Genomic DNA, 25,574 nt, shown 5'->3' with positions numbered 1-25,574 from the left:
AGCACTTTGTACTTATCTCTGAGAAGAGTTAAGAACAAATCAACTTGGTTAGAATTTTTTTTTTTTTTTTTTTTAATTACTGTTTTCCATCCTTGATTTGTTTGGAATTCAAAGCCAGGATCCTGGAACTCAATCCAGGTCTCCTACATGGATGTTAGGGACCTAAGTACCTGAGCCATTACCTTTTGCCTGCCAGGATGACATCAGCAGATGGCTAGAATCCTTATTGGAAGTGGATCTGTGGCCGGCGCCGTGGCCCAACAGGCTAATCCTCCGCCTGCAGCGCCGGCACACCAGGTTCTAGTCCCGGTCGGGGCGCCGGATTCTGTCCCGGTTGCCCCTCTTCCAGGCCAGCTCTCTGCTGTGTACCGGGAGTGCAGTGGAGGATGGCCCAAGTGCTTGGGCCTTGCACCCACATGAGAGATCAGGAGAAGTACCTGGCTCCTGCCTTCAGATCAGCGCAGTGCACCGGCCGCGGCGGCCATTGGAGGGTGAACCAACGGTAAAGGAAGACCTTTCTCTCTCTCTCTCTCTCTCTCTCTCTCTTTCTCACTATCCACTCTGCCTGTCAAAAAAAAAAAAAATTAAAAAGGAAGTGGATCTGTGACTCATACCCAGGCACACTGACACTGATATGGCTTTGGTTTACCAAACAGTATCTTTTTTTTTTTTTTTTTAAGATTTATTTATTTATTTGAAAGAGTTACACAGAGAGAGGAGAGGCAGAGAGAGAGAGAGAGGTCTTCCGTCTGATGGTTCACTCCCCAGATGGCCGCAACGGCAGGAGCTGTGCTGATCCGAAGCCAGGAGCCAGGAGCTTCTTCCAGGTCTCCCACGCAGGTGCAGGGGCCCAAGCACTTGTGCCATCTTCCACTGCTTTCCCAGGCCATAGCAGAAAGTTGGATTGGAAGAGGAGCAGCCAGGACTAGAACTGGTGCCCATATGGGATGCCAGTACTTCAGGCCAGGACGTTAACCTGCTGCGCCACAGCGCCAGCCCCCCAAACAGTATCTTAACACTGGTCAAATACCTTCCCAGAATTTTGGATGTTTTAGAAGCTCTTGTGAGTCCTTATAAGTCCTTTGGGTTATTTCTCAAAATGATTAAAGTGGTCTAAATTGAATTCATAGTTTGTAAGCTTCAGAGTTCCCTTAGTTTCTTCCCTTCTTGTTTCTTTGTCCTCAGCATGTTCTTGCCCCTTGCATAAACTGTACTTGTTTATTTTATAAGGCCTGTGTTGAACTTCCTAAAAAAGATTTGTATATTTGAAAGGTAGACCAACAAAGAGGAGTAAAGAAAGAAATACCTTTTTTAAAAAAATTATTTATTTGAAAGGCAGAGTTACAGAGAAAGAGGGAGAGACAGATCTTCCATCTGCTGGTTCACTACCTAAATGGCTGCAACAGGCTGGCGCCGCAGCTCAATAGGCTAATCCTCTGCCTAGCGGCGCTGGCACACCGGGTTCTAGTCCCAGTCAGAGCACCTGATTCTGTCCTGGTTGTCCCCTCTTCCAGGCCAGCTCTCTGCTATGGCCCAGGAGTGCAGAGGAGGATGGCCCAAGTGCTTGGGCCCTGCACCCCATGGGAGACCAGGAGAAGCACCTGGCTCCTGGCTTCGGATCAGCGTGGTGCGCCGGCCTCAGCGCGCCGGCCGCGGTGGCCATTGGAGGGTAACCAACGGCAAAATAAATGGCTGCAACAGCCAGGTCTGAGCCAGACCAAAGCCAGGAGCCAGGAACTCCCATCTGGGTCTTCCATACAGGTGGCAGGGACCCAAGTACTTGTTCCATTTTCCACTGCCTTCCTAGGCACGTTAGCAGGAAGCGAGATAAGAAACAGAGCAGCTGGGATTCCAGCCAGCACTTCAGTATGAGAGGTGGGCATCATAAGTGGCAGCTTAACCCACTGCTCCAAAACACCAGATCCTATGTTGAACTTTTGAGTTACATAGTTCGAGAATTTTTTGAGTACTCATTTGTGTCCAATACTTTCCTTGCCCCTCATTTTGGGGTCACAAAAATTAATAAATTGTCTCTCCCCTCCACCACCCAGTATATTCCCAGACCCCCAGTGAATGCCTGAAACTGTGGCTAGTACCAAACCCAATAAACTCCCCCTCCCCGTATGTGTAGATTCTATATCTGTGGATTCAACCAACCATAGGTTGACATTTCTTTTAAAAATTCATGTCTGCACTGAACATGTACAAATATTTATTGTTCCTCCGCCTTGCGGCACCGGCACACCAGGTTTTAGTCCCGGTCAGGGTGCCGGATTCTGTCCCAGTTGCCCCTCTTCCAGGCCAGCTCTCTGCTGTGGCCAGGGAGTGCAGTGGAGGATGGCCCAAGTGCTTGGGCCCTGCACCCCATGGGAGACCAGGATAGGCACCTGGCTCCTGCCATCGGATCAGCGCAGTGCGCTGGCCACAGCGTGCCAGCCGCGGCGGCCATTGGAGGGTGAACCAACGGCAAAGGAAGACCTTTCTCACTGTCTCTCTCTCTCTGTCCACTCTGCCTGTCAAAAAAAAAAAAAAAAATTGTTCCTTAAACAATGCAGTATGACAACTGTGTTGCATTTATATTGCATTTGGTTTAATAAGTCATCAAGAGATGACTGCAGCAGTGGGGAACCTTTTTCTGCCAAGGGCCATTTGGATATGTATAACATCACTCATGAGTCATACAAAATTATCAACTTAAAAATTATCCTGCTATAGATTTATTGAATTTCAAGTCTCACTAGTGGTTTCCTTGGCAGGGCCAGACCAGATGATTTTGTGGGCTTTATATGGCCAATGGACCAGACCTTCCCACCCCTGAAAAGTAAATGGAAAGATGTGCATAGATTATTTGCACATACTGGACCATTTTATGTAAGGGAAGGACTTGAGCGTTATTGGGTTTTGGTATCTGCAATGGGTGGACGACTGTATATACTATGTTTTTGCCTATACATATATACATGCCTATGATAATGTTTATAAATTAGACACCATAAGAGGTTAACAACAGTAGAACAGTTTTATCATTATAGTATAAGAAAATCACCAACATCACTGTTCTTGCACTTTGGGGCCATTATTAAGTACTTGAACACAAGTATTATGATATAACAGTAGACTAGCAGATAGCATATACAACATAGATTGATGAGACAAAGGGATGATTCACTTTCCATTCAAGATTGAACAGGAAGACGAGATATGCTACTCAGAATGGCACACAGTTTAGAATTTAGGCTGCTCAGACTCATAGGATGGCAGATGTCCTAAACAACACTCTGGCCTCAGAATCAGCCCTCAAGGCATTCAGATCTGGCTGAAGAGCCCATGAGAGTATAGCAGGCATGGAAAGCCAAGATATCATGGAAAAAAAAAAAAAAAAAGGACCTAAATGAATGATCTCTGTGAGTGAGATCCCAGTGGAAAGAACGGGCCCATCAAAGAAGGAGGTACCCTTCTCTGAAGGGAGGAGAGAACCTCCACTTTGACTATGACCCTATCGGAATAAGATCAAAGTCAGCGAACTCTAAAGGCTTCCATAGCCCTGGCAACTCATGACTAGAGCCTAGGGAGATTACTGACGCCATGAACAGGAGTGTCAAATTGTTAAATCAGCAACAGGAGTCACTGTGTACTTACACCCCATGTGGGATCTGTCCCTAATGTGTCGTCTAAAGCCAAGTGATGCTATGACTGGTACTGAAACGGTATTTTTATACTTTGCGTTTCTGTGTGGGCGCAGACTGATGAGGTCTTTGCTAATTATATACTGAAGTGATCTTCTGTATATAAAGAGAATTGGAAATGAAAAAAAAAAAAAAAACAACCTGGTGTTAAAATGGAAATGGCATAGAAAATTAATTAATTTGAAAAAAAAAATTATGTAGGATCTCTGTCTTTAATGTGCTGTACATTGCTATTTAATGCTATAATTAGTAATCCAATGGTAGTTTTTTCACTTGATGTTGCTATATGGGCAAAAAGTTGAAATCTTTACCTAATATATACTAAACTGATCTTCTGTATACAAAGAGAATTGAAAATGAATCTTTACATGAATGGAAGGGGAAAGGGAGCGGGAAAGGGGAGGGTAGCGGGCGGGAGGGAAGTTATGGGAGGGGGGAAGCCATTGTAACCCATAAGCTATACTTTGGAAATTTATATTCATTAAATAAAAGTTTAATAGAATTTAGGCTGCTCAGAGTGGTACATGATTTAAAATTAATGAATTATTTCTTCTATTTTTCTGATCATGATTGACCAAGGATGACTGAAATTGCACATTGTCAAACTGCAAATGAGAGGGGACTCCAGCGTAATGAATTTAGAAAACTTCTTAGAATTACAAATGCTGGCACTCAAGAAAACCAGTTTTTAATAACAGCATATTGCATCCTCTTATTAGCAATTTCTTATTCCGCAAATAGTTACTGAGGTAGTTGTGAAAAACACCAGTTGAAGATCTCTTTTATTTGCCATAATTCTTTTTTTTTTTTTTTTTGGACAGGCAGAGTTAGACAGTGAGAGAGAGACAGACAGAAAGGTCTTCTTTCCATTGGTTCACCCTCCAAATGGCTGCTATGGCCAGCACGCTGCGCCGATCTGAAGCCAGGAGCCAGGTACTCCTGATCTCCCATGCAGGTGCAGGGCCCAAGGACTTGGACCATCCTCCACTGCCTTCCTGGGCCACAGCAGAGAGCTGGGCTGGAAGAGGAGCAACTGAGACAGAACCAGCACCCCAACCGGGACTAGAACCCCGTGTGCCGGCACCGCAGGCGGAGGATTAGCCTAGTGAGCCACAGCGCCGGCCTTGCCATAATTCTTAAATTCTAGTTTTGTTAGAAGGCCAATTGGAGTTCTTGCCATTCCTAGAAAGTGTTGGTTTTAATACTTTGAGAATGTGAGACAATGCATTTGATAGATTAAGACTGTCAAGTCATTAACTGTTAGGGGCTTAGCTTTTAAAATGAGGACTTTAGGGGCCTGTGCTGTGGCATAGTGGATAAAGCAGCCACCTGCAGTGCCAGCATCCCATATGGGCACCAGTTCGAGACCCGACTGCCCCACTTCCGATCCAGCTCTCTGCTGTGGCCTGGGAAAGCAGTGGAGGATGACCCAAGTCCTTGGGCCCCTGCACCCATGTGGGAAGACTTGGAGGAGGCTCCTGGCTCCTGGCTTCAGATCAGCACAGCTCCGGGACATTGCGGCCAACTAGGGAGTGAACCATTGGTGGGAGGACACCTCCCTTCCTCCCTCCCTCTCTTTCCCCCCCCATAACTCTGACTTTCAAATAACTAAATCCTTAAAAAAAATGGGGATCTTATTTATGTTAAATGTTTAAATTGCTAAATTTTCTTTTTTGTGATGGAACTAGTTACATGTTAGTTTCAAAGTAACTAATTTTTATATCTATAGAAAAGAATATGTGAAGTAGGAAAAAAGTAAGTCTGTGAATTTGCGGTATGTTCAAATTTCTTTAAAGCTTTGAGAAAGATTTTATAGTCTAATTTTTTTTTAATGTAGAGAAGGTATTTTAGAAGAAGAAATGGAGGCCAGCACTGTGGTGTAGTGGACAAAGCTGCAGGCTACATTGTGGGCATCCCATATGGGCGCCAGTTCAAGTCCCAGCTGCTCCACTTCTGATCCAGCTCCCTGCTAATGTGCCTGGGAAAGCAGCAGAAGATGTCCCAAGTGCTTGGCCCCTGCACCCAGGTGAGAGACTTGGAAGAAGCTTCTGGTTCCTGGCTTCTGATCAGCCCAGCTCCAGCCATAGTAGCCATTTGGGGAGTGAACCAGTGGATGGAAGATCTCTTTGTCTATTTGTCTATCCCTCTCTCCTTCTGTAACTCTGCCTTTCAAATAATAATAATAATAAAAGGACAAATAGAGATTACTTCAACATTGTCTTTTTAAGATTTTATTTATTTGAGAGGTAGTATTACAGATGGTGAGAGACAAAAAGAAAGATCTTCCATCTGCTGGTTCACTCCCCAAATGGCCTCAACAGCCGGAGCGAGCCTATCTGAAGCCAGGAGCTTCTTCCAGGTCTCCACCATGGGTGCAGGGGCCCGAGCACTTGGGGCATCTTCCACTGCTTTCACAGGCTATAGAAGAGAGCTGGATCAGAAGAAGAGCAGCTGGGACTAGAACTGGTGCCTATATGGGATGCCAGTGCTGCAGGCAGAGGATTAACCTACTGTGCCACAGCACTGGCCCCTCAACATTGTCCTAATATGGTTTCCCTATTGGGTGTTCATGTATAATAATGATGTTTTAAAAACTCATGGTTGTGTTTCTTAATAGGTGCTCATTTATGACAGACTGGGCCAAGACATCATCTCTCCTCTGTTATCTGTGAAGGAATTAAGAGACATGGGAATTACTCTGCATCTGTGAGTCTTAACATACTTTCAAAAGTGACATTTATTTTTGAATACATTATTAATTCATTTGGCCACCCTGAAATCAAATTATAAAAGAACATTTGTAGTGAAAGATAGTATTAGGTTACAGTATTACATGTTGTAAAATATTTCCTCCTCTATATCCTCTTTTATTCAACTCTTTTTTTTTAATCAACAAATAGCAACCTACATATTTATGGAGTATAGTGTGATATATCAGTACCAATGGATAGTGATTATTTTCTTCTATTTTTGATGCAACATCGTTGTATAATTTTTAAAAATATTTATTTATTTGAAAGCGTTACAGAGAGGCAGAGAGTGAAAGAGAGATCTTCCATCCACTGGTTCACTCCCCAGATGGCCGCAACAGCCAGAGCTGAAGCCAGGAACTGGGAGCTGCTTCTGGGTCTCCCACGTGGGTGGGCCCAAGGACCCAGGCCATCCTCCACTGCTTTTCCTGGCAGCGCTGGCCCCTGTGTAATGTTTTAAAATATTGAATTTGGGGGCCAGCACTGTAACGTAAAGGGTAAAGCCACCACCTGCAGTGCCAGCATCCCATAGGGATGCTGGTTTGAGTCCCAGCTGCTCTACTTCTGATCGAGCTCTCTGCTATGGCCTGGGAAGGCAATAGAAGATGGCCCAAGGCCGGCGCAGTGGCTTAACAGGCTAATCCTCCACCTTGCGGCGCCGGCACACCGGGTTCTAGTCCCGGTTGGGGTGCCGGATTCTATCCCGGTTGCCCCTCTTCCAGGCCAGCTCTCTGCTATGGCCCGGGAAGGCAGTGGAGGATGGCCCAAGTGCTTGGGCCCTGCACCCGCATGGGAGACCGGGAGAAGCACCTGGCTCCTGGCTTCGGATCAGCACGATGCGCTGGCCGCAGCGGCCATTGGAGGGTGAACCAACGGCAAAAAGGAAGACCTTTCTCTCTGTCTCTCTCACTGTCCACTCTGCCTGTCAAAAAAAAAAAAAAAAAAAAAAGATGGCCCAAGTCCTTGGGCCCCTGCACCCATGTGGGAGACCCGGAAGGAACTCCTGGCTCCTGGCTTTGGATAGGCGCAGCTCCAAGTATTGTGGCCAATTTGGGAGTGAACTAATGGATGGAAGACCTCTCTCTCTGACTCTCCTTCTCTCTCTTTGTAACTCTGACTCTCAAATAGATAGATAAATCTTTAACAAAAAAAAAAAATTGAATTTGTTGCCGGACAGCACTTCAAACTGATTGGAGGCATTACTGTAGAACCCTAAACTGGATCCACTCACCCAATGGCGCAGAAAGCCAATCACTGACATCGGATGGTGGAAATAAGTAGGTGTTTATTGCAAAGCACAGACCAAGGAGCCAGGCAGCTATTTCTTAATTTTCAGGCTCCCTGAGGAGTTAAGGGTGAAGGTATTACAGAAACCTGGGGTGGGAAAACTCCCTTCATTCAAACAGGCACCAGAGACAGTAAATGATCAAGAGCAGTTTATTGATGCCAGTAGGCTCAGCTGGAATTGTTTCCTGAGAACTGAGCATCAAACCCCAGTTTCTTACAATATTTTTAAGTTCATCAGCATCATACCTTAACTGTTACAGCATTGATGTGCTTAAATTGTAGCCTACGTGACTTAGGACCACACTTTCAGTGGCCAGTAGGTGTGGTGTGTTTATGAAAGAGATTCCATGGGCAGATTTATAAGACAGACTTATGACTGGAGTTACAGAAGCACAACTTGGGACATCTTCCCTCCCTAAACAAGGTAACTGTGCACAGCTGCTTCACCTGATAATTGGGAGCAGCTATTTTTCAACATCAGTGTTGGGGGTCCACTTTCCCTCCTTTGTCTCTTTGCAGCTGTGTTTCCCCTATAAAGGTTTAAAGGTTTTTTGTTTTGTTTTGTTTTTTGACAGGTAGAATTATAGACAGAGACAGAGAGAAAGGTCTTCCTTCTGTTGTTTCACTCCCCAAATGGCTGCCACGGCCAGCGCTGCACCGATCTGAAGCCAGGAGCCAGGTGCTTCTTCCTGGTCTCCTGTGTGGGTGCAGGGGCCCAAGCACTTGGGCCATCCTCTACTGCCCTCCTAGGCCACAGCAGAGAGCTGGATTGGAAGAGGAGCAACCAGGACTAGAACCCAGCAGCCATATGGGATGCTGGCACCGCAGGCAGAGGATTAACCAAGTGAGCCACGGTGCCGGCCTCCAAAGGTTCTTATACATTGAAATTGGGGCTGAGTTGTACATGATCATTCTAGCCCAAGTTCCTGGTTGGTCGGTGGTGCTTGTTACCTTCCTTTGATTTGTCAGTGGTGCTGTGCCTTTAAGGGAATTTGTGATGGCTACATGGGCTCTAGTTGGTCAATGGTTACATGAATGTGACAGTTCCATTCTGCATTGACCTGGAATTCCCCTATACAAATCACCCCAGAGCAAACAGCACACTGGCCTCAGAATCAGCCCTTAAGGCATTCAGATCTGGCTAAAAAGCCCATGAGAGTATTTCAGGCATGGAAAGCCAAGACACTCTGCAAAAAATGACCTAAATGAAAGATCTCTGTGAGTGAGATCCCAATGGAAAAAAGGGCCATCAAAGAAGGAGGTACCTTTCTCTGAAGGGAGGAGAGAACTTCCACCTTGATTATGGCCTAGTCTAAATATAGTCGGAGTTTGTGAACTCAAGAGGCTTCCATAGCCTTGGCAGCTCATGACAAGAGCCTTGGGTGATTACTGACTTCATAAATAAGAGTGTCAATTGTTAAATCAACAAGAGGAGTCACTGTGCACTTGCTCCCCATGTAGGACCTCTGTCCTTAATGTATATGAGAATTAATGGTAAAACTAGTCTTCAAACAGTACTTTGTACTTTGTATGTCTGTGTGAATGCAAACTGTTGGAATCTTTACTTAGTATAGAGTTGATCTTCTGTATATAAAGATAATTAAAAATAAATCTTAAGAATGGATGGGAGAGGGAGTACGAGATGGGATGGTTTGCAGGTGGGAGGGTGGTTATGGGAGGAAGAACTGCTATAATCCAAAAGTTGTACTTTCGAAATTTGTATTTATTAAATAAAAATTTTCTATATAAAAGAACAAATAACAAAAAATCACCCCAGGGCAACACAAATTTTTTCTGTAACATGTTAACTGTTCCTGACCAAACTGTGACCAAACTGAAGTTCAGCTTGATGCTGTTCTTGGAACCGGTGATTTATCAATAAGCATTTGTTGCCATTGGCACTTGTCTAAGTGTTTTACTCCTTTATTTTACTAATGAATACTAAAGTTTATTTTCGAGATTGTCCCATAATTGTACAAGTAGTTAGTAGTGGAAGTGTGGCCAAGCTGCTTGACCATTAATTATGTGTTGTCTACTGAACCACAATGGCTCTGTAGCAGTAGGTAATAGAAGAGAGGCATAACTCAATGCCTCATAGGTAACAGGGTTAGTCTGCCCGTTTCAGAGTCTAGGAGTCTCTGCCTGACCTGTTGCTGTTGCCTCCAAGGTGTGAAAGATTACACAGCAGCAGTGGTAAACTCTTGACCTCTTGCCTTTGACCATTCTTTCCTATTTGCTGAAAAATACTACATCAGTCACTTTATACTCTACAAACTGTTTAAGTTGATTTGTAAGAAATAATAGTTACACGTTTTTAGAATATGACATGGTGGCTATAGCCCATTAGGCACTTGACTAGCTAGCATAAAAAGACAGCAACCTATGGCTACTATCACAGTATCCTCTTCATTGTTAGCAAGGAGTAGCCAGGCAGATGGAAGAAAGTATTAAATGCAGACCCACTGGCAGCATGTACCTCTTTAACTCCCTTCTTGATTATAGAAAGATGAATATTATCAAAATAGAATGTTAGTCATATTTCCTTAGATAAGCTTTGTAAAATCTTCTAATACAGAATAAGGAAAGTCTATGATTTGATAATGAGATATTTGAATTAAAATATTCCCTGAATTATAAAAAGAGAAAACTCTCCAGTGATATATATCTTAGATAATCTCTTGTGCATTCTCTTGTGAAGCAATAAATAACACAAAAGTAGATTTTGTGTAAGTTCTAAGGAAATATTAATATACACTTCATTTTAAATATATATTTGATTTCATTTGTAGTTAAATTGTGGTTGTGTTTGTGAAGACTCCTTCAGCTTTCTATTTTCCATTTTTAGGGAGAGCTGCACTTTTAGCCTGCTCATCCTCCCCGGCACCCAATACCCCCTGAATTTCTGTGAAAAAGGAGAATAAAATTGATTTTGAATGTACTTTAGTTCTTACTCAAGAATGGCAGTGTAAGGGAATGTTTGACTATAAGAAAATGAAAATAACAAGAAATTAGGATCTTACTAATGAATTACATTAATACTGACATAAGGAAAAAGTTAGGCTCATAATTGCCCTAAGAGCTTTTAGAACAGTGGTCACTGTGTGAGCTCGTGGAATCCTGGTTTAAAAACTGTCTGAAAGTATCTTCTTGGATAAGTGGCTAAGAAAACAGTGATTGTTACATTTTTTATGTTTTCTAGGCTTTTGCACTCTGATCGAGACCCAATTCCAGATGTTCCTGCAGTGTACTTTGTAATGCCTACTGAAGAAAATATTGATCGAATGTGTCAGGTAATATGCATTCTCAATTTCCTGACTCCTGACCATAGAAACAGATTTTTTTTCCAAAAAATATCTTAGATATCCAGTGTAAAGAATCAGAAATTTGAGGCCAGCATTGTGATGTAACAGGTAAAGCCTCCACTTGCGATGTCAGCATCACTATGGGCATCAGTTCATGTCCTAGCTGTTTCACTTCCAACCCAGTTCCCTGCTAGTAACCTGGGAAAAGCAACGGAAGATGGTCCAAATGCTTGGGCCCCTGCTACCCACATGGGAAACCTAGAAGAAGCTCCTGGCTTTTGGCCTGGCCCAGAGCTGACCATTGTGGCCAAATGGGAAGTGAGCCTACAGGTGGAGGATCTCTCTGTCCTCTTTCTGCAACTCTTTCTAATAAATAAATAAATCTTAAAAAAAAATCAAATCATTTTACCCAATTTCCCACTTGATTTTTTTTTTTGAGACTGCCTTTGAATTTTAAATAGCTCAAGAAATTTGAAAGGTTTTGACTGAAGAGCCATTATATCAGAAAAGACTGAATCTGGCTTTTAAAAAAAAAAAACAAAACAGAAAGCCTAAATATAATAACTTTAAAAATAGGGGTTTAGCTTTCTGAGATTATAAAAGGAAGGCAGTGATGCAAGAGTACTCTAAGGGGTCAGACTCCGGTTCTTTCTGTCTCTGATCCATCATCTTTAATTTTTTCATTTTGTTGTCTTGCTTGTTAGCTCCTGGATGTAAGGTGGCAGGCAGCAGCAGTTGTAAATATGCAGAAGGGGAAATAGGCTGTTCCAGTCCTGAATGTTCATTTTGATTGGGAAAGCTAAGGCTTCCAGTAAACTCACAGGAAACGTTCTGTTCCTTCATGTCTTACTGTGTAGAACTATCCACAAGTGCAGCTACCAGAGTTAATGTACATGCATTTATTGCTATCCCAAAGAAAAGATTGTTTTTGCAAGGAAAAGGAAACAAAGTGAGGCAGTACGTGTGTATACACACACACACTCACGTGCACTCACACTTTTATGTCTACATTTATTTCTGTAACTCTCTCTCCTCCCATCTTGATGGATAAACTCTAAAACTGTTTCAGTTCAATACAGGATACAGTCTAGATTTCCCTTTACAAATTTGTAACACTCTTCTCTGACAGTGAGAGACATGATTACCAAAATCCTATACAAAATCGTTTTCTCTGTCCTTGTTATAACTCATCTCCCTATGTTTCTTGAATTACTATGGCCTTAGCTACTTTCCTCACAGACTCCAGTCCCTTTGTTTTTTCATGTCTTTTCATTTTTATTCATTTATTTTCACTTTATTTGAAAGGCAGAAAGAGAAGAATCTTCCATTCACTGGTTCTCTCCCCAGATGTGCTCACAATAACCAGAGCTAGCCTAGGCCAAAGCCAGGAGACTGGAACGCAATCCAGGGATCCACGTACTTGAGCCATCACTTGTGTTTCCTTGGGTGCAGATTAGCAGGAAGCTGGATCAAAAGAAGATGAGCCAGGCCACAAACCAGGCACCAAGACACAGGTGTTCCAAATGGCATCTTAACTGCTGTGCCAAACACCCACAGGTGCACATGTTAACCTCTGAAATTAAATGCATCTTAAAATTTATTATGTATCATAAAGTTTTATTGGCAGCATTACATTAATTCTTTCTAAAATTGCTACCTAATTGATGGTGCCTGTTACACGCATTTAACATTTAGATTTGAAGAAATGTTATTTAGCTGTTTGCCTAGAGTATAAGAAAATGAGTAAATTTGATATGAGAATTTTCACTAAAATTCTGCCACTTTTAAGTGATTGAGAAGAAATACATTTGGACTTACCTGTGTGCAGTGAAGGAAGTACACGTGGCATCCATCACGTGAGCACAGCAGAAGCTAATGTCTGCCAAGTGTAGCAAGCCTTCACTCTGTTAGGTAGTATAGGATCCCCTTCTGGGTGTTTCAAGGAAAATGCAGAAGGCTATTTCAAAGCAGTTTGTGCAATCTTGTAGTTAATGTGATTCTGTTGATAATTTATAATTTCATAACATTATTAAGATATATTTCATTAACCAGGTAAGTAGTACTTTTTCATAAGTTTCTTTTCATGGGACACCTTTTCAGTTGTCATTTATCTAATATTTTAATCTATATTTTATCCACCAAAACCTTGCTCTTAAGAGTATTTTGAAAAATTTTTATTCATGGTCAACCTTTATACAATTGTATAAGAATCAAATACTCATTGTATTTATAGGACCTTCGAAATCAGCTTTATGAATCATACTATTTAAATTTTATTTCTGCTATTTCAAGAAGTAAACTGGAAGATATTGCAAATGCAGCCTTAGCGGCTAGTGCAGTAACACAAGTAGCCAAGGTAAGGGATTGGATTGGTTGGTGCTATTTTGTTAATATAAAAGTTAACAGTGTTCCAAATCCTATTAATTGACATGAATGTCTTGTTTACAAATGACCTGAACAAGCTAAGAAATGTTTAGACTCAGCACTTTTGTAGAATGCTGCTAATGTAAATTATCTGTAACTTACACTAGCCAAAATTAAAGGGGCCTAGTGTTTATGAATTAGATAAAAATTAAAAGCAGAATCAATTTTTGCTTTACACTGGGATTTTTATGATCTTTTCAGCTCATTTCAGAAATAGTTTGATGGTGTGTTGTCAAAAATTGTGCTCAAAGTATGTTGACATTATTTTATCTGTAATCACTATAGTCACCATCCTGTCTATAATTTTTTTCTTAGGAAAGAGGATCCAAAGAGGCTATGTTGCATATTATAAGAAAAAAGGAATTCCTTGCAGGCTAGCAATTCCACATCATAGTGACTTTTCATTAGGTTCAGCTATAAATAAATTTTCAAAATGTAATCCTGGTATAGCTTTATAGTGCCTTTAGTTTCTTGAATTTGGACAAGACATACATGAAAATTCTATGGAACTATATGGAGCAAGTAACAGAGTAAATATGCATTTATTTCCCACCTTTTTCCCTGCTGACAGGTTTTTCATTCTTATATTTAGATGGTCCACTACTACTTCTGATTAATTCTTGAGGTGTATGCCTTAATGTTCTTGATCAAGACTTATTAATTTCACATAACAAATAATTTTTAGTTTAAGTAAATTTAATAAATTTCAAATACTTTTCTTCATTTCCTCCTAATTTGCACTTGCAAAGAACTGATGTAACTTTCTCTTTATATTTATGAAGGTTGAAGTGATAACTTTTCATAGGAAAGTGTGATTTAAAAGTTGTAGTTTTTCTTCAAAATGCCTGTTCCCATCACAATCAAAATTTAGATCCTTGTAGCTGCCTAAATTTCATTTTCTGAAAAATGTTATTCTTCATGGTATTTACTGCCCAAAAGCTTGTTTTCAGTTGTCTTTTTCATATGCCTAACTCCTTTTTGCTTAATTACATAATCTACACAGTAGTTTTCTGTTACTGAATTTATAATTGTATTATTATAATTTCTTCTAATTCTGCTGTTACTAGATTATATCAAATAAAATTTCCTTTTGATGTGGCCAAATTACAAAATAGATTTGTAAACCTTTTTTTGTTTCTAGGTTTTTGATCAGTATCTCAACTTTATTACTTTGGAAGATGATATGTTTGTATTATGTAATCAAAATAAGGAGCTTGTTTCATATCGTGGTATGTAAAAATAAGAATATTACAGTTCGTTATTACCAAAATGAAGAAAAAAGCAGTGAATAGGATTGGCATACTTCAAAGCCACTTAGTTTACAATAGTAAAGCTGTAAAAGTTTTTAAAAAGCATTCAAAGAAAATGTGTGAATTTTGTCACAAATAAGCAACATTTAATAAACCTGTTTTGTAAGATCAAAAAGTACCAATTCTTTTGTTTATTTTAAAGATTTATATGTTTATTTATTTGAAAGGCAGAGTTCCAGATGAAAGGAATAGACAGAAATCTTTAATCCAGTAATTCGCTTCCCAATTGGCTGTAAAAGCTGTGGCTGGGACAGACTGAAGCCAGGAGTTCCATCTGAGCTGGAATTCCATCTGAGTCTCCTACATGGGTGGCAGATACCAAGTGCTTGGGCCATGGGCCATCTTCTGTCTTCCCAGATGAATTATCAGGGAGCTGGATGGGAAGCAGAGCAGTAAGGACTCAAACCAGCACTCACTTGGGATGCAGGTGTTGCAGGCAGTAGGTTAACCCATCACGCCACAGTGCCAGCCCCATCTAGTTCTCTTTTGGGTGTCCCCACAACAACATGTACGAAGGTTCACTTATGGCATGTAAGACAGTATTTTATAGCAGGAGTAAGTTAATTGTCTAGTACTTGGACAGAATTGTAGAATTTTCTCAAATCTGTTGAATCCTTGGATAAAAGAGCCAAGAACCTTTAAAAGCTTCCCGAGAGACTACTTTTTCTTCTCCCATATTTCCAGGGTGATTTTTACCCCCACTTAAGTGTGGTAACTACTTTTTCACAGTCTTACATTAGAAAATAAATTCATGGGGCCAGGGCTGTGGCACAGTACGTTGAGCCTGCCCTTGCAACAGCATCCTATATAGGAGTGCTGGTTGGAGTTCAGCTGCTTTGCTTCTGATCCAGCTCCTTGCTAATGGACCTGGGAAGGCAGCAGAATATGGCCCAAGTACTTGGGCCCCTGCTATTGTTTTGGGAGACCTAGATAGAGTTCTAGGCTACTGGCTTCAGTCTGACCTAGCACTGGGTATTGCAGACATTTGAAGAGTGAACCAGCAGGTAGATAGAAGATCTGTCTGTCTCTGTCTCTCCCTCCCTCTGTCACTGTGCCTTTCAAATAAATAAATCGTTTTTTTTTTTAAAAGCAGTCTTTACAAAAAAGAAATAAATTCATTAATCTTATAATGCAAAGAGAATGTTATGTGATAGTGGTTTTGCCATAATTAACTTACTTTGTCATTTTCTGGCCCTATAAACCCTTTTATAATAGCATCAGCATCAGTAATTTCTTGGAGGAAGGGCGTTTACTCCATTAGGACTCCTGTGTCCTGTATCAGAGTACCTGGTTTTGATTCCTGGCTCTGGCTTCTAGTTCCAGGTTCCTGATGTGGACTCTGGGGCCAGCAGCAATGGCTCAAGTAATTGGGAAATAATGGATTGAGTTCCTAGTTCCCAGCTTCCAGCTTCAGTCCCAGCCATTGCTGATATTTGGGGAGTGGACCAGGAAATAAAGGTGTCTGTCACCACCACTTCCAGTCTCCCTCTCTGCCTCGCAAATGATGAGTGAAATTTTAAAAATTTTCTTGATGCCATGTAATTTAGTGTTTTATGAATAAAATTATAGAATACAATATTTTCCCATTTACAATAGCCAAGTTTTGCATGGCCGACTTTTCGATTTTTTTCAAATTACTACTCACCTAGTATTGAAGTAGTTTGTTTGGCTGTGTTTTTTTTTGTTGTTGTTTTTTTTGTTTTTTTTTTTTTTGAGGCTGTATAATTTTCAACAGATACTTGTTCACTTAAAAAATATTAAAGCAAAAATTTCACTGGAGTATTATAAATGTTATCAAACTGCATATTAATTAGTTTAATAGTTTTAAGAGTTTAATAGCAATAAAACAAATTGTGGTGATTTTCTCTTCCCTTGCCTGTATCATGTTAGCCATTAACAGGCCAGATATCACAGACACGGAAATGGAAACTGTGATGGACACTATTGTTGACAGCCTCTTCTGCTTTTTTGTTACACTGGGTAAGTTTTCAAGTCTTTCCGGTATTTCTTCAAAGTACCTTAACTGTTTTAACAGTTCATTTTAACCTGTTACACTAATATGACCCCATCTGTCTGGATCTCAAGGCTCTCTGACGTTGTGGTAAAATACATGTTCTGTGTTATTTGAAACCTAATTCTTCCAATAACGTGATGTGATAATTCTTCTTGAGTTAGCATTTAGCAGATCTACTGAGTTGTCTCCTTCGGTGTCTTTAGTATTTGTAACTGTCTAGTGTATTGTTTAAGTGTTTTGGTGATGACTTCACTTATGTGCCTGCTAATTGTCCTTTAATATTCACCATGAAAAATGTCAAACATACTTCTGTGATGAGAGCTATATGAGTATGCTTTGTAAATATTAACAGGAAATATACAAGGCTTCAAAAATAATTCATATGTAATACTAATCTGTGTGTACTTTACACAATTTTTAAGTATTTCTTTGTGTTATCTAAAATTAGAATTACATTGTTTTTAGTATCTAATATCTGACTTTATGCTTTTCTAGAATCAGTCTGTTTAGTAACCTGTTGTAATTTTTATTTCTTTGAAAGGCAGAGAAGAGAGTGTATGAGAGAGAGAAATCTATCATCTGCTAGTTCACTCTCCAGTGTCACAACAGCCAGGGCTGAAAATCAGGAGCCAGATCTCCCACGAGGGTGGCAGGGACTCAACTACTTGCATCGTCACCTGTTGCCTCCCATGGTGTGCATTAGCAGGAAGCTGGATTGGAGAACAGAGTTGGGACATGAACCCATAGCAGACTGCTATGGGATACAGGGACTTAACCATAGTACCAAATGCCTGCCGTGCAATATTAATTTTTTAAAAGATTTATTTATTTGGCTGGTGCCGTGGCTTAACAGGCTAATCCTCCGTCTTGCGGCACTGGCACACCGGGTTCTAGTCCCGGTTGGGGCGCCGGATTCTATCCCGATTGCCCCTCTTCCAGGCCAGCTCTCTGCTATGGCCCAGGAAGGCAGTGGAGGATGGCCCAAGTGCTTGGGCCCTGCACCCCATGGGAGACCAGGAGAAGCACCTGGCTCCTGGCTTCGGATCAGCGAGATACGCCGGCCACGGCGGCCATTGGAGGGTGAACCAGTGGCAAAAAGGAAGACCTTTCTCTCTGTCTCTCTCTCTCACTATCCACTCTGCCTGTCAAAAAAAAAAAAAAAAAAAAAAGATTTATTTATTTGTTTAAAAGAGTTACAGAGAGGCAGAAGCAGAGAGAGAGAGGCATTTTCCATCTGCTGGTTCACTCCCCAAATGGCTGCAACAGCTGGAGCTGGGCCAATCCAAAACCAGGAACCAGCAGCTTCTTCTAGATCTCCCGCACAGGTGCAGAGGTCCAAGGGCTTGGGCCATCTTCTACAGCTTTCCCAGGCGATTGCAGAGAGCTGGATCAGAAGTGGAGCAGCTGGCACTTAACCAGTGCCCATATGTAATGCTGGCACTGTTGGCAGCTGTTTTACAAACTACGCCATAGCACCGGACCCATGTAATATTAATTTTATAGACACAGCTTTTAGTTAAAATGATCCTCATACTATTTTAATAAAATCTGTCTTCAAAAATGAGAAACTTCAAGAGGACATAAAATGTATAGGTTAGGCTTTAGACAAATGTTTAAAGAGGATTTGTGTGCAAATTTGGGGGTTATTCCCATTAACTGCCAGCGCTGTGCTCAAACTTCTGATTCCTCACCTCAGTAAGTCCTCTGTTTCTGTTTCCTCTTTGTTCTGTGTTCTAGTAAAGTGGAAAGGACTCGGGAGAAAGACTGGTTACAAATGTGTCTCCCCTTTGTGATTCTCTTTGAGGAGTTTTATCTCCCTGCTTGTTTAATGGGCTCTCAATGCCCTCAGGGGAGCTTTTTTGTTTTTCATTTACTTTTTGTTTAAAAGCACATGTATCAACTTTAGTCATTAGTTATTTTTGTATTGTGCCATTCTAATCAGTATCCAAAATTTTACCTATTGCTAGGGTTATTGTGACCAGTTTTCAAAATAAGAGTAGACTAAAAAAAAGAAAAAACCTATGGGAAGCTGGATTTTTTTTTTTTTTCAAAGAAGAAATTGAAATTATTGCCAGTCTGACATAGAATGATGTCAATATTAAATTGTTAAGTGGGCCGGCGCCGTGGCTCAATAGGCTAATCCTCCACCTTGCGGTGCGGCACACCAGGTTCTAGTCCCAGTCGGGGCGCCAGATTCTGTCCCGGTTGCCCCTCTTCCAGGCCAGCTCTCTGCTATGGCCAGGGAGTGCAGTGGAGGATGGCCCAAGTGGTTGGGTCCTGCACCCCATGGGAGACCAGGAGAAGCACCTGGCTCCTGCCTTAGGATCAGCACGGTGCGCTGGCTGCAGCGCACCAGCCGTGGCGGCCATTGGAGGGTGAACCAACGGCAAAAGGAAGACCTTTCTCTCTGTCTCTCTCTCTCACTGTCCACTCTGCCTGTCAAAAAGTTAAAAAAAAAAAAAAAAAAAGTTAAATGAAGAAAACCGAGTTTCATAACAGTATCTATGAAATCCTATTTTTGTTTTTTTATATGCATGTACACAAACATTCACATTTACTGCACAGTATGTAGAAAACAATCTGAAAGCATCATTTCTACTTTTTTTTAAAGATTTATTTTATTTATTTGAAATACAGAGTTACAGAGAGAGGTGGAGACAGAGAGAGAGAGGTCTTCCATCTGCTGGTTCACTCCCCAGATGGCCGCCACAGCTGGAGCTGCGCTGATCCGAAGCCAGGAGCCAGGAGCTTCTGGGTCTCCCCCCTGGGTGCAGGGGCCAAAGGAGTTGGGCCATCTTCTACTGCTTTCCCAGGCCATAACAGAGAGCTGGATTGGAAGTGGAGCAGCTGGGACTAGAACCGGTGCCCATATGGGATGCCGGCGCTTCAGGCCAGGGCTTTAACCCACTGTGCCACAGCGCCGGCCCCTATTTCTACTCCTTAACTGGCATTATTTTGGTGGGCTGAAATCAAGATGGTTAACTTTATATATTTCTAATATTATTTAAATTTTTTGAGATAAACATGTAGTATAACTTGGGCCATCAGAAGAAAACAGTTTTTAAAAGCACTTTACTTTTTCAGTTCCATTCCTATAAAATCTAAAATGCGACAACTTCCTCATATAAAGTTATCAATGTACCAAGTTTATTTTTAAGAGATTTTTCAGTGCATTTAGATTTTTTTTTCTACTAGGATTGCAGCCTTTGTTAAAATTTATCAGAGTAATAAGAAATTAAGAGGTTCAGTGAGTTGATTTAATAATTAAGGCTAGCTTTAGGAGCATTTCACATTATGCAAAGTATGTGTTTCCTGTTTTAGTTTTTTAAAAGATTGATTTATTTGAATAACAGAGTGATAGAGAGTGAAGAGACAGAAAACAGAAGGATCTTCCATTTGCTGGTTCATTCTCCCAAAATGGCCACAATGGCCAGGGATGGTTCAGGCCAAACCAGGAGCCTGGAACTCCATTCAGGTCTTCCATGTGGGTGGCAGAGGCCCAAGTACTTGGGGCAATCTGCTGCTGCTTTCCCAGGTGCATGTGTGGGCAGCTTGATCAGAAGTGGAGCGGCCAGGACTCGAATAGGCACTCCAGTATGTAATGCCAGTGTTGCATGCAGCTGTGTGACCCATTATGTCACATTGGCCCCTAAATTAGTAATTTTTTAAAGACTATAATCCTTTTAATATCAGTCAATTTTTTGTTACTACAATGAAATATCTGACAGGAGCTGACTTTCTATAAGGAGAAATGGTTTATTTAGCTCAGAGTTCTGTACATTCAGGTCCAAGATCATTAGCCCCATTGGTTGGGCATCTGGTGATAGCATTGCTGCCAGAGTCTTAAGTTGACATAGATCATCACATGGAAAAAGATGGGGTTCAGATGCTCATCTGTCATGTCTATGTGGTGTCTCTCTCTCTCTCTGTCTCTCTCTCTCTCCTGTTGTTTTAAGATTCTATTCATTTGAAAGGCAGAGTTAACAGAGAGAGAAGGAGGGATCTTCCATCTGCTGGTTCACTCCCCAAATGGCCACAATAGCTGGCATTGGGCGAGGCTGGAGCCAGGAGCAACTTCTGAGTGTCCCACGTGGGTGACATGGGCCCAAACACTTGGGCCATCCTCTGCTGCCTTCCTAGGTACACCAGCTGGGAGCTGGACTGGAAGTGGAACAGCAAGGACACATATGGGATGCTGACAGTACAGGCAGCAACCTAACCTGCAAGCCACCACACCAGCCTCTATGTGGTCTCTTACAAAGCCACCATGGGGCTCAACCATAACAGATTCACCCAATCAAATCACTTCCCCAAGGCGCTGCCTCTAAACACCACAATTAGGTTGTTTCTACCCTTGTAGTACCATTAACATAAGACTTGGGAGGTGGGGGCGCAAACCTTTAATATTTGGGAATTGGGCCGTAGATTTAAGTCTTTAATCGATACTCAGTATCCAGACTCATATCCAAGCCATAGGACCTTCACTGTAAATGTTTATAAATAAATAACAATCCGAAACTGCTAAATTAGCCAAGCTCTTTTCATTCTTTTAAGTTAAATTAGTGTGAGTTCTTCAAGTAAACAATCATTTGAACTGCTCATTTGTGTGTGTATGGCGAGGGCGCAGGTCAAATGCTGATTTAGTTACCCCATTGAAAACTCCAGTTGTCCTAAACTGATCCACTCCATAAAAAGTTTTTTTTCTGACACTCTAGTGTTTTCTTTATTAATGAGAAGATTCGTTTCTGAAACTTTGCTTTTATGTTGATATTATAAAACCTTTCATAAGATTTGTTAATTTATTTTAAAGGCAGAATTACAGATAGAGGGAGAGACAAACAGATCTTCCACCCACTGGTTCACTCCCCAGGTGGCCACAATGGCCAGGGCTGTGCCAGGCTGAAGCAAGAGCCAAGAGCTTTATCCAGGACTACCACATAGGTGGCAGAGGTCCAAACACTTGGGCCATCTTCCACTGCTTTTTCTAGGCCATTAGCGGGGATCTGGTTTGGAAGTGGAGCAATTGGGACTCAAACTGGTGCCTATAGGGAATGCTGGCATTGCAAGCAGCAGTTTTACCCACTGTGCCATAATTCTGGCCCCAGTGCCGATATATTTGATAACTGACCATTTTAATTAAGAACCAAGATCATTTCTAACATTTGTTTTTAAAACAGGTGCCGTCCCTATAATCAGATGTTCAAGAGGGACAGCAGCAGAAATGGTAGCAGTGGTGAGTTTATGCAAATATCACTTGGGTAAATAATATTGTCAGTTTCTAATAAATATCTCAAATGTTTTTGTTAGTATTAAGTACTTGATTGTTATGGGTTATATATTTAGTACCAATAACAAATATTTTTATCTTAATACATGGGAATTCCACAAGAGATTATCAAGTGTGTATACCAGTGTGATAAGATAAAATTATTTACTGAATTCTGCTAGTCCAACTCTGTATCTTTTTTTTTTTTTTTTACTAAAATGTATATTCATCAGCCTTGTTTCTCCAAGTAGGATGTTATGCTCATTTGATCCTCCAAGTCATGTAATATTTAACTTCATTTAGCAAATATTTCTTACAAATCACAACCATTTTTTAAATGCCACACGTTTTGCTATCCCACTACATTAGAGTAAAATATTTAGTATATATTGAACATTCATAAGTTTACTTATTTGAAAATTAAAAAGAACCAAAAAAGATTAGAGAAATTATAGAATTACTGAAACGGAAAAAGGTCAGTGGTATGGAAAGACAGGGAAATACTGTAGCATTTTGGAGCTCAGTGGAGCTCAGTGGATAACTGATGGAAGACTGCTTTCTTTCACATACTCCATTTCTATTCTGGGACCTTTCGGCCCTCACCAGTACTCTCCTCACTCCCACCCATCCAGATCAACAGCTTTTCATTTGGATACCTTCCTTGGCACAGCTGAGTCATGCTTACAGAGAAAAGTGTTGTTTAGAGAAATCAGGCCTGAGTCACAGTAGAAAAGGCATTAGTCTTTTTTGAGTCCAAGTTGTGAGAGTGTTGAAATGGTTAAACTAAAATACTTAGATATTAAAATTACTATTTTATAAAGAAATAGCAGGTTTCTTGGATATGAAACTAAGACCACGGGTATTACCCTGAAGTTCATAAAGTTATGTGATACTGTTCTTTAAGATTTCATCTAAAATTTTATTTTTCAGAAACTAGATAAGAAACTTCGAGAAAACCTAAGAGATGCAAGAAACAGTCTTTTTACAGGTGACACATTAGGAGCTGGCCAATTCAGGTATATTACTTGATATACTTCCAGGACTTGAAAATAAAACATTTGCAGAATACATTTGTCATTTTCTTTGTCTAATAGAGTACCTCTATCCTTGCAGTGAATGTGTTTCTTAACTTTTTAGTGAGGTAATCAAAATCAGGATTTTTGACCCAGATTGTTCTTGAAATATAAATGAGTATTTTATTCAGCTGACCTTTTGGTAGACGTTCTGGTAGAAATTTGTTACATTTTACCATCTAGGAGATATGTTTCTGTTTATATGGCTTTCAAGGTCAGAAGTCATTTCCTTTAGGTTATCATTAAGCCTCTTGGTAATAGAAAAAATGAACAACTTTGGATGCGTGTATCTACTCCTACTTTTAATATCAAATTTCTATATTTACCCTGAAATACTAACATCTTGCACTTAAAGCATTTTTGTCATTGTTAGCATTTCTAGCCATAGAAGGTAATGCCAAAGTTAGTGGCTGCTCAATTGTTATTGAATAGAAATAAATCAGAATCCTATATATTATAGAGTATCTTGATTATTAGTAATAAGACAATATTGGATTGAAGAAGTAAAGAGACCCACTCACATGGCTGAGAATTATGTACATGAGGAGACTTTATTTTGGAAAATTGATTCTTATCCTCAGTTTAGGTGAATTAGTAATTAAATCCTGTAAAAATAAATTGATGCTCAGAAAAATAACTGCCCTCTGGGAAAGGTAATGTCTTGACAACCATCCATAGACTTCATTTCAAGTCAGTTTTCATGGCTCATGTTTTGGAGTTTTCACTAACATTGTATTTCAGTTGTTTGGCCAACTGTCTCAGCTCCTATATTTGTTTTTTGTTTTTAAAGATTTATTTATTTATTTGAAAGGCAGAGTTACAGAGAGGCAGAGAGAGAGAAAGATCTTCCATCTGCTGGTTCACTCCCTAGATGGCCGCAACGGCCAAAGCTTGGTCTGTCTATCCAAAGCCAGGAGCCAGAAGCTTCCTCCCGGTCTCCCATGCAGGTGAAGGGGCCCAAGCACTTGGGCCATCTTCCACTACTTTCCCAGGCCACAGCAGACAGCTGGATCGGAAATGGAGCAGCCGGGACTCAAACCAGTGCCCATGTGGAATGCCAGCGCCACAGGCGGCAGCTTTACCTGCTGTGCCACAGCACCAGCCCCATATTGTTTTAAATCGTTCTCTTATTCCATTTCTGGTCTTAACTATTTTTCAGAATGTTTCTCAGTAGAGCAGAAATAGCAAATTCTCACCTGATTTTTTAACAGAAGCAACTGCTATGTCATACCTTAATTAATATTTTTTTAATAGTGCTCTGGTTTAAACCTTGAAACAAATATAAAGGCACAAACTATTTTATTTGGATAATTTTTTAAAAATTGTTCTCACCACAATGTGGTTGTCTGCTTTCTTAAGTTCACTGAATACATTTCTAAATTACTTTAATTAGGGGTCAGCAATTTTTTGGAATGTTGTTAAATACATTTGAATCCCAACTATAAGCTAGTGATTCCTACCCAGGGTTGTTTTTGCCCACCACAGACATTGGTAATATGTGGAAACATATTTGGTTGTCATAGCTAGGTAGATGCTGCTGGGTAAGATGCTGCTAAACGTTGTGCAGTGCATAGAAGAGCCACTCATGTAACAAATTACCCAGACCCAGATGTCAGTAGTGCTAAGCTTAAGAAACCCTGCTGTGGGCAAACCTCCCTTTTACTTTGCTCTGCAGTAATATATGATAGTAGGTGTTGAAGGTATCACTCTGACTCTTATCCAGAGTCAGTGCAGCTAGGAAAGTCCACTGACCGATACCCAGAAGGGTGTATTGGATTACTAAAATAGAGGTCTTGTAATAGGAAATATGTAGGTAATATAATCAGATAGCAATAACTTGAAAATGGTTTGTACCCTGAATACAATAGTGCCTTTAGAGCAAATCTCTCAAACTTCTATAAACACATGGTAACCAGTTGGCTTTATGCCCTAATTCATTTTAAGTATGAAGTCTTTCACATCTAAATTTTAATAATAGTGTCAAACAGTACATGAAGTAGCAAATGCCATGTCTGTTAAGTGACTAATTAAATAATTAGGTACCATTGTGGCATGATGTTTTTGTTTTATGTGTTGTTATGCGATAGGGTTTTTTGAAGTTCTTTTGTGGTCTACTTTTTTGAAATTTTTTTATAAAAATTAGCAATTTATGAAACTATCATATTTGTATAAATTTATAAGATCTACTGTTTGTAATTGTTTTCCCTGAGTTTGATAATAACTATTCCTCTCCCTTTTTTTCAAAAATGTGAAGTTTATGGCTAAGTAGAAGCTACTTACTATTATTCACAGAATTATTCTATAAAAGTATTTGTATAGATTTCTTCCTTTAGGAAGGTTTCCTAAAATTTGTAATCTAGTATTATCTTTAGGTCTAGGTAGTCCAAAGCATTACTGTGTTTAACTGACCATAGTAGAAACAATATTTTAAAATGAAGTGTTGTATATTAACATACTATTGT

General features: G+C 40.5%; 1 protein-coding gene across 1 annotated transcript in view; it reads left to right on the top strand.

Moving 5' to 3' along the window:
• The window catches only part of SCFD1 (sec1 family domain containing 1), a 106,453-nt gene that overhangs the window by 6,767 nt on the left and 74,112 nt on the right, over positions 1–25,574 (top strand). The window contains exons 3-9 of the mRNA XM_062205331.1: positions 6,304–6,392; positions 10,923–11,013; positions 13,259–13,381; positions 14,591–14,678; positions 16,650–16,739; positions 21,951–22,006; positions 22,970–23,055. Coding sequence (XP_062061315.1) covers positions 6,304–6,392; positions 10,923–11,013; positions 13,259–13,381; positions 14,591–14,678; positions 16,650–16,739; positions 21,951–22,006; positions 22,970–23,055 — 623 coding nt within the window. The remainder of the gene's footprint in view (positions 1–6,303; positions 6,393–10,922; positions 11,014–13,258; positions 13,382–14,590; positions 14,679–16,649; positions 16,740–21,950; positions 22,007–22,969; positions 23,056–25,574) is intronic.

Source organism: Lepus europaeus, chromosome 11 (genome assembly GCF_033115175.1).
Source record: "Lepus europaeus isolate LE1 chromosome 11, mLepTim1.pri, whole genome shotgun sequence".
In the NCBI taxonomy this organism is placed as follows: Eukaryota; Metazoa; Chordata; class Mammalia; order Lagomorpha; family Leporidae; genus Lepus; species Lepus europaeus.
This window is presented reverse-complemented; position numbering and strand designations above follow the sequence as displayed.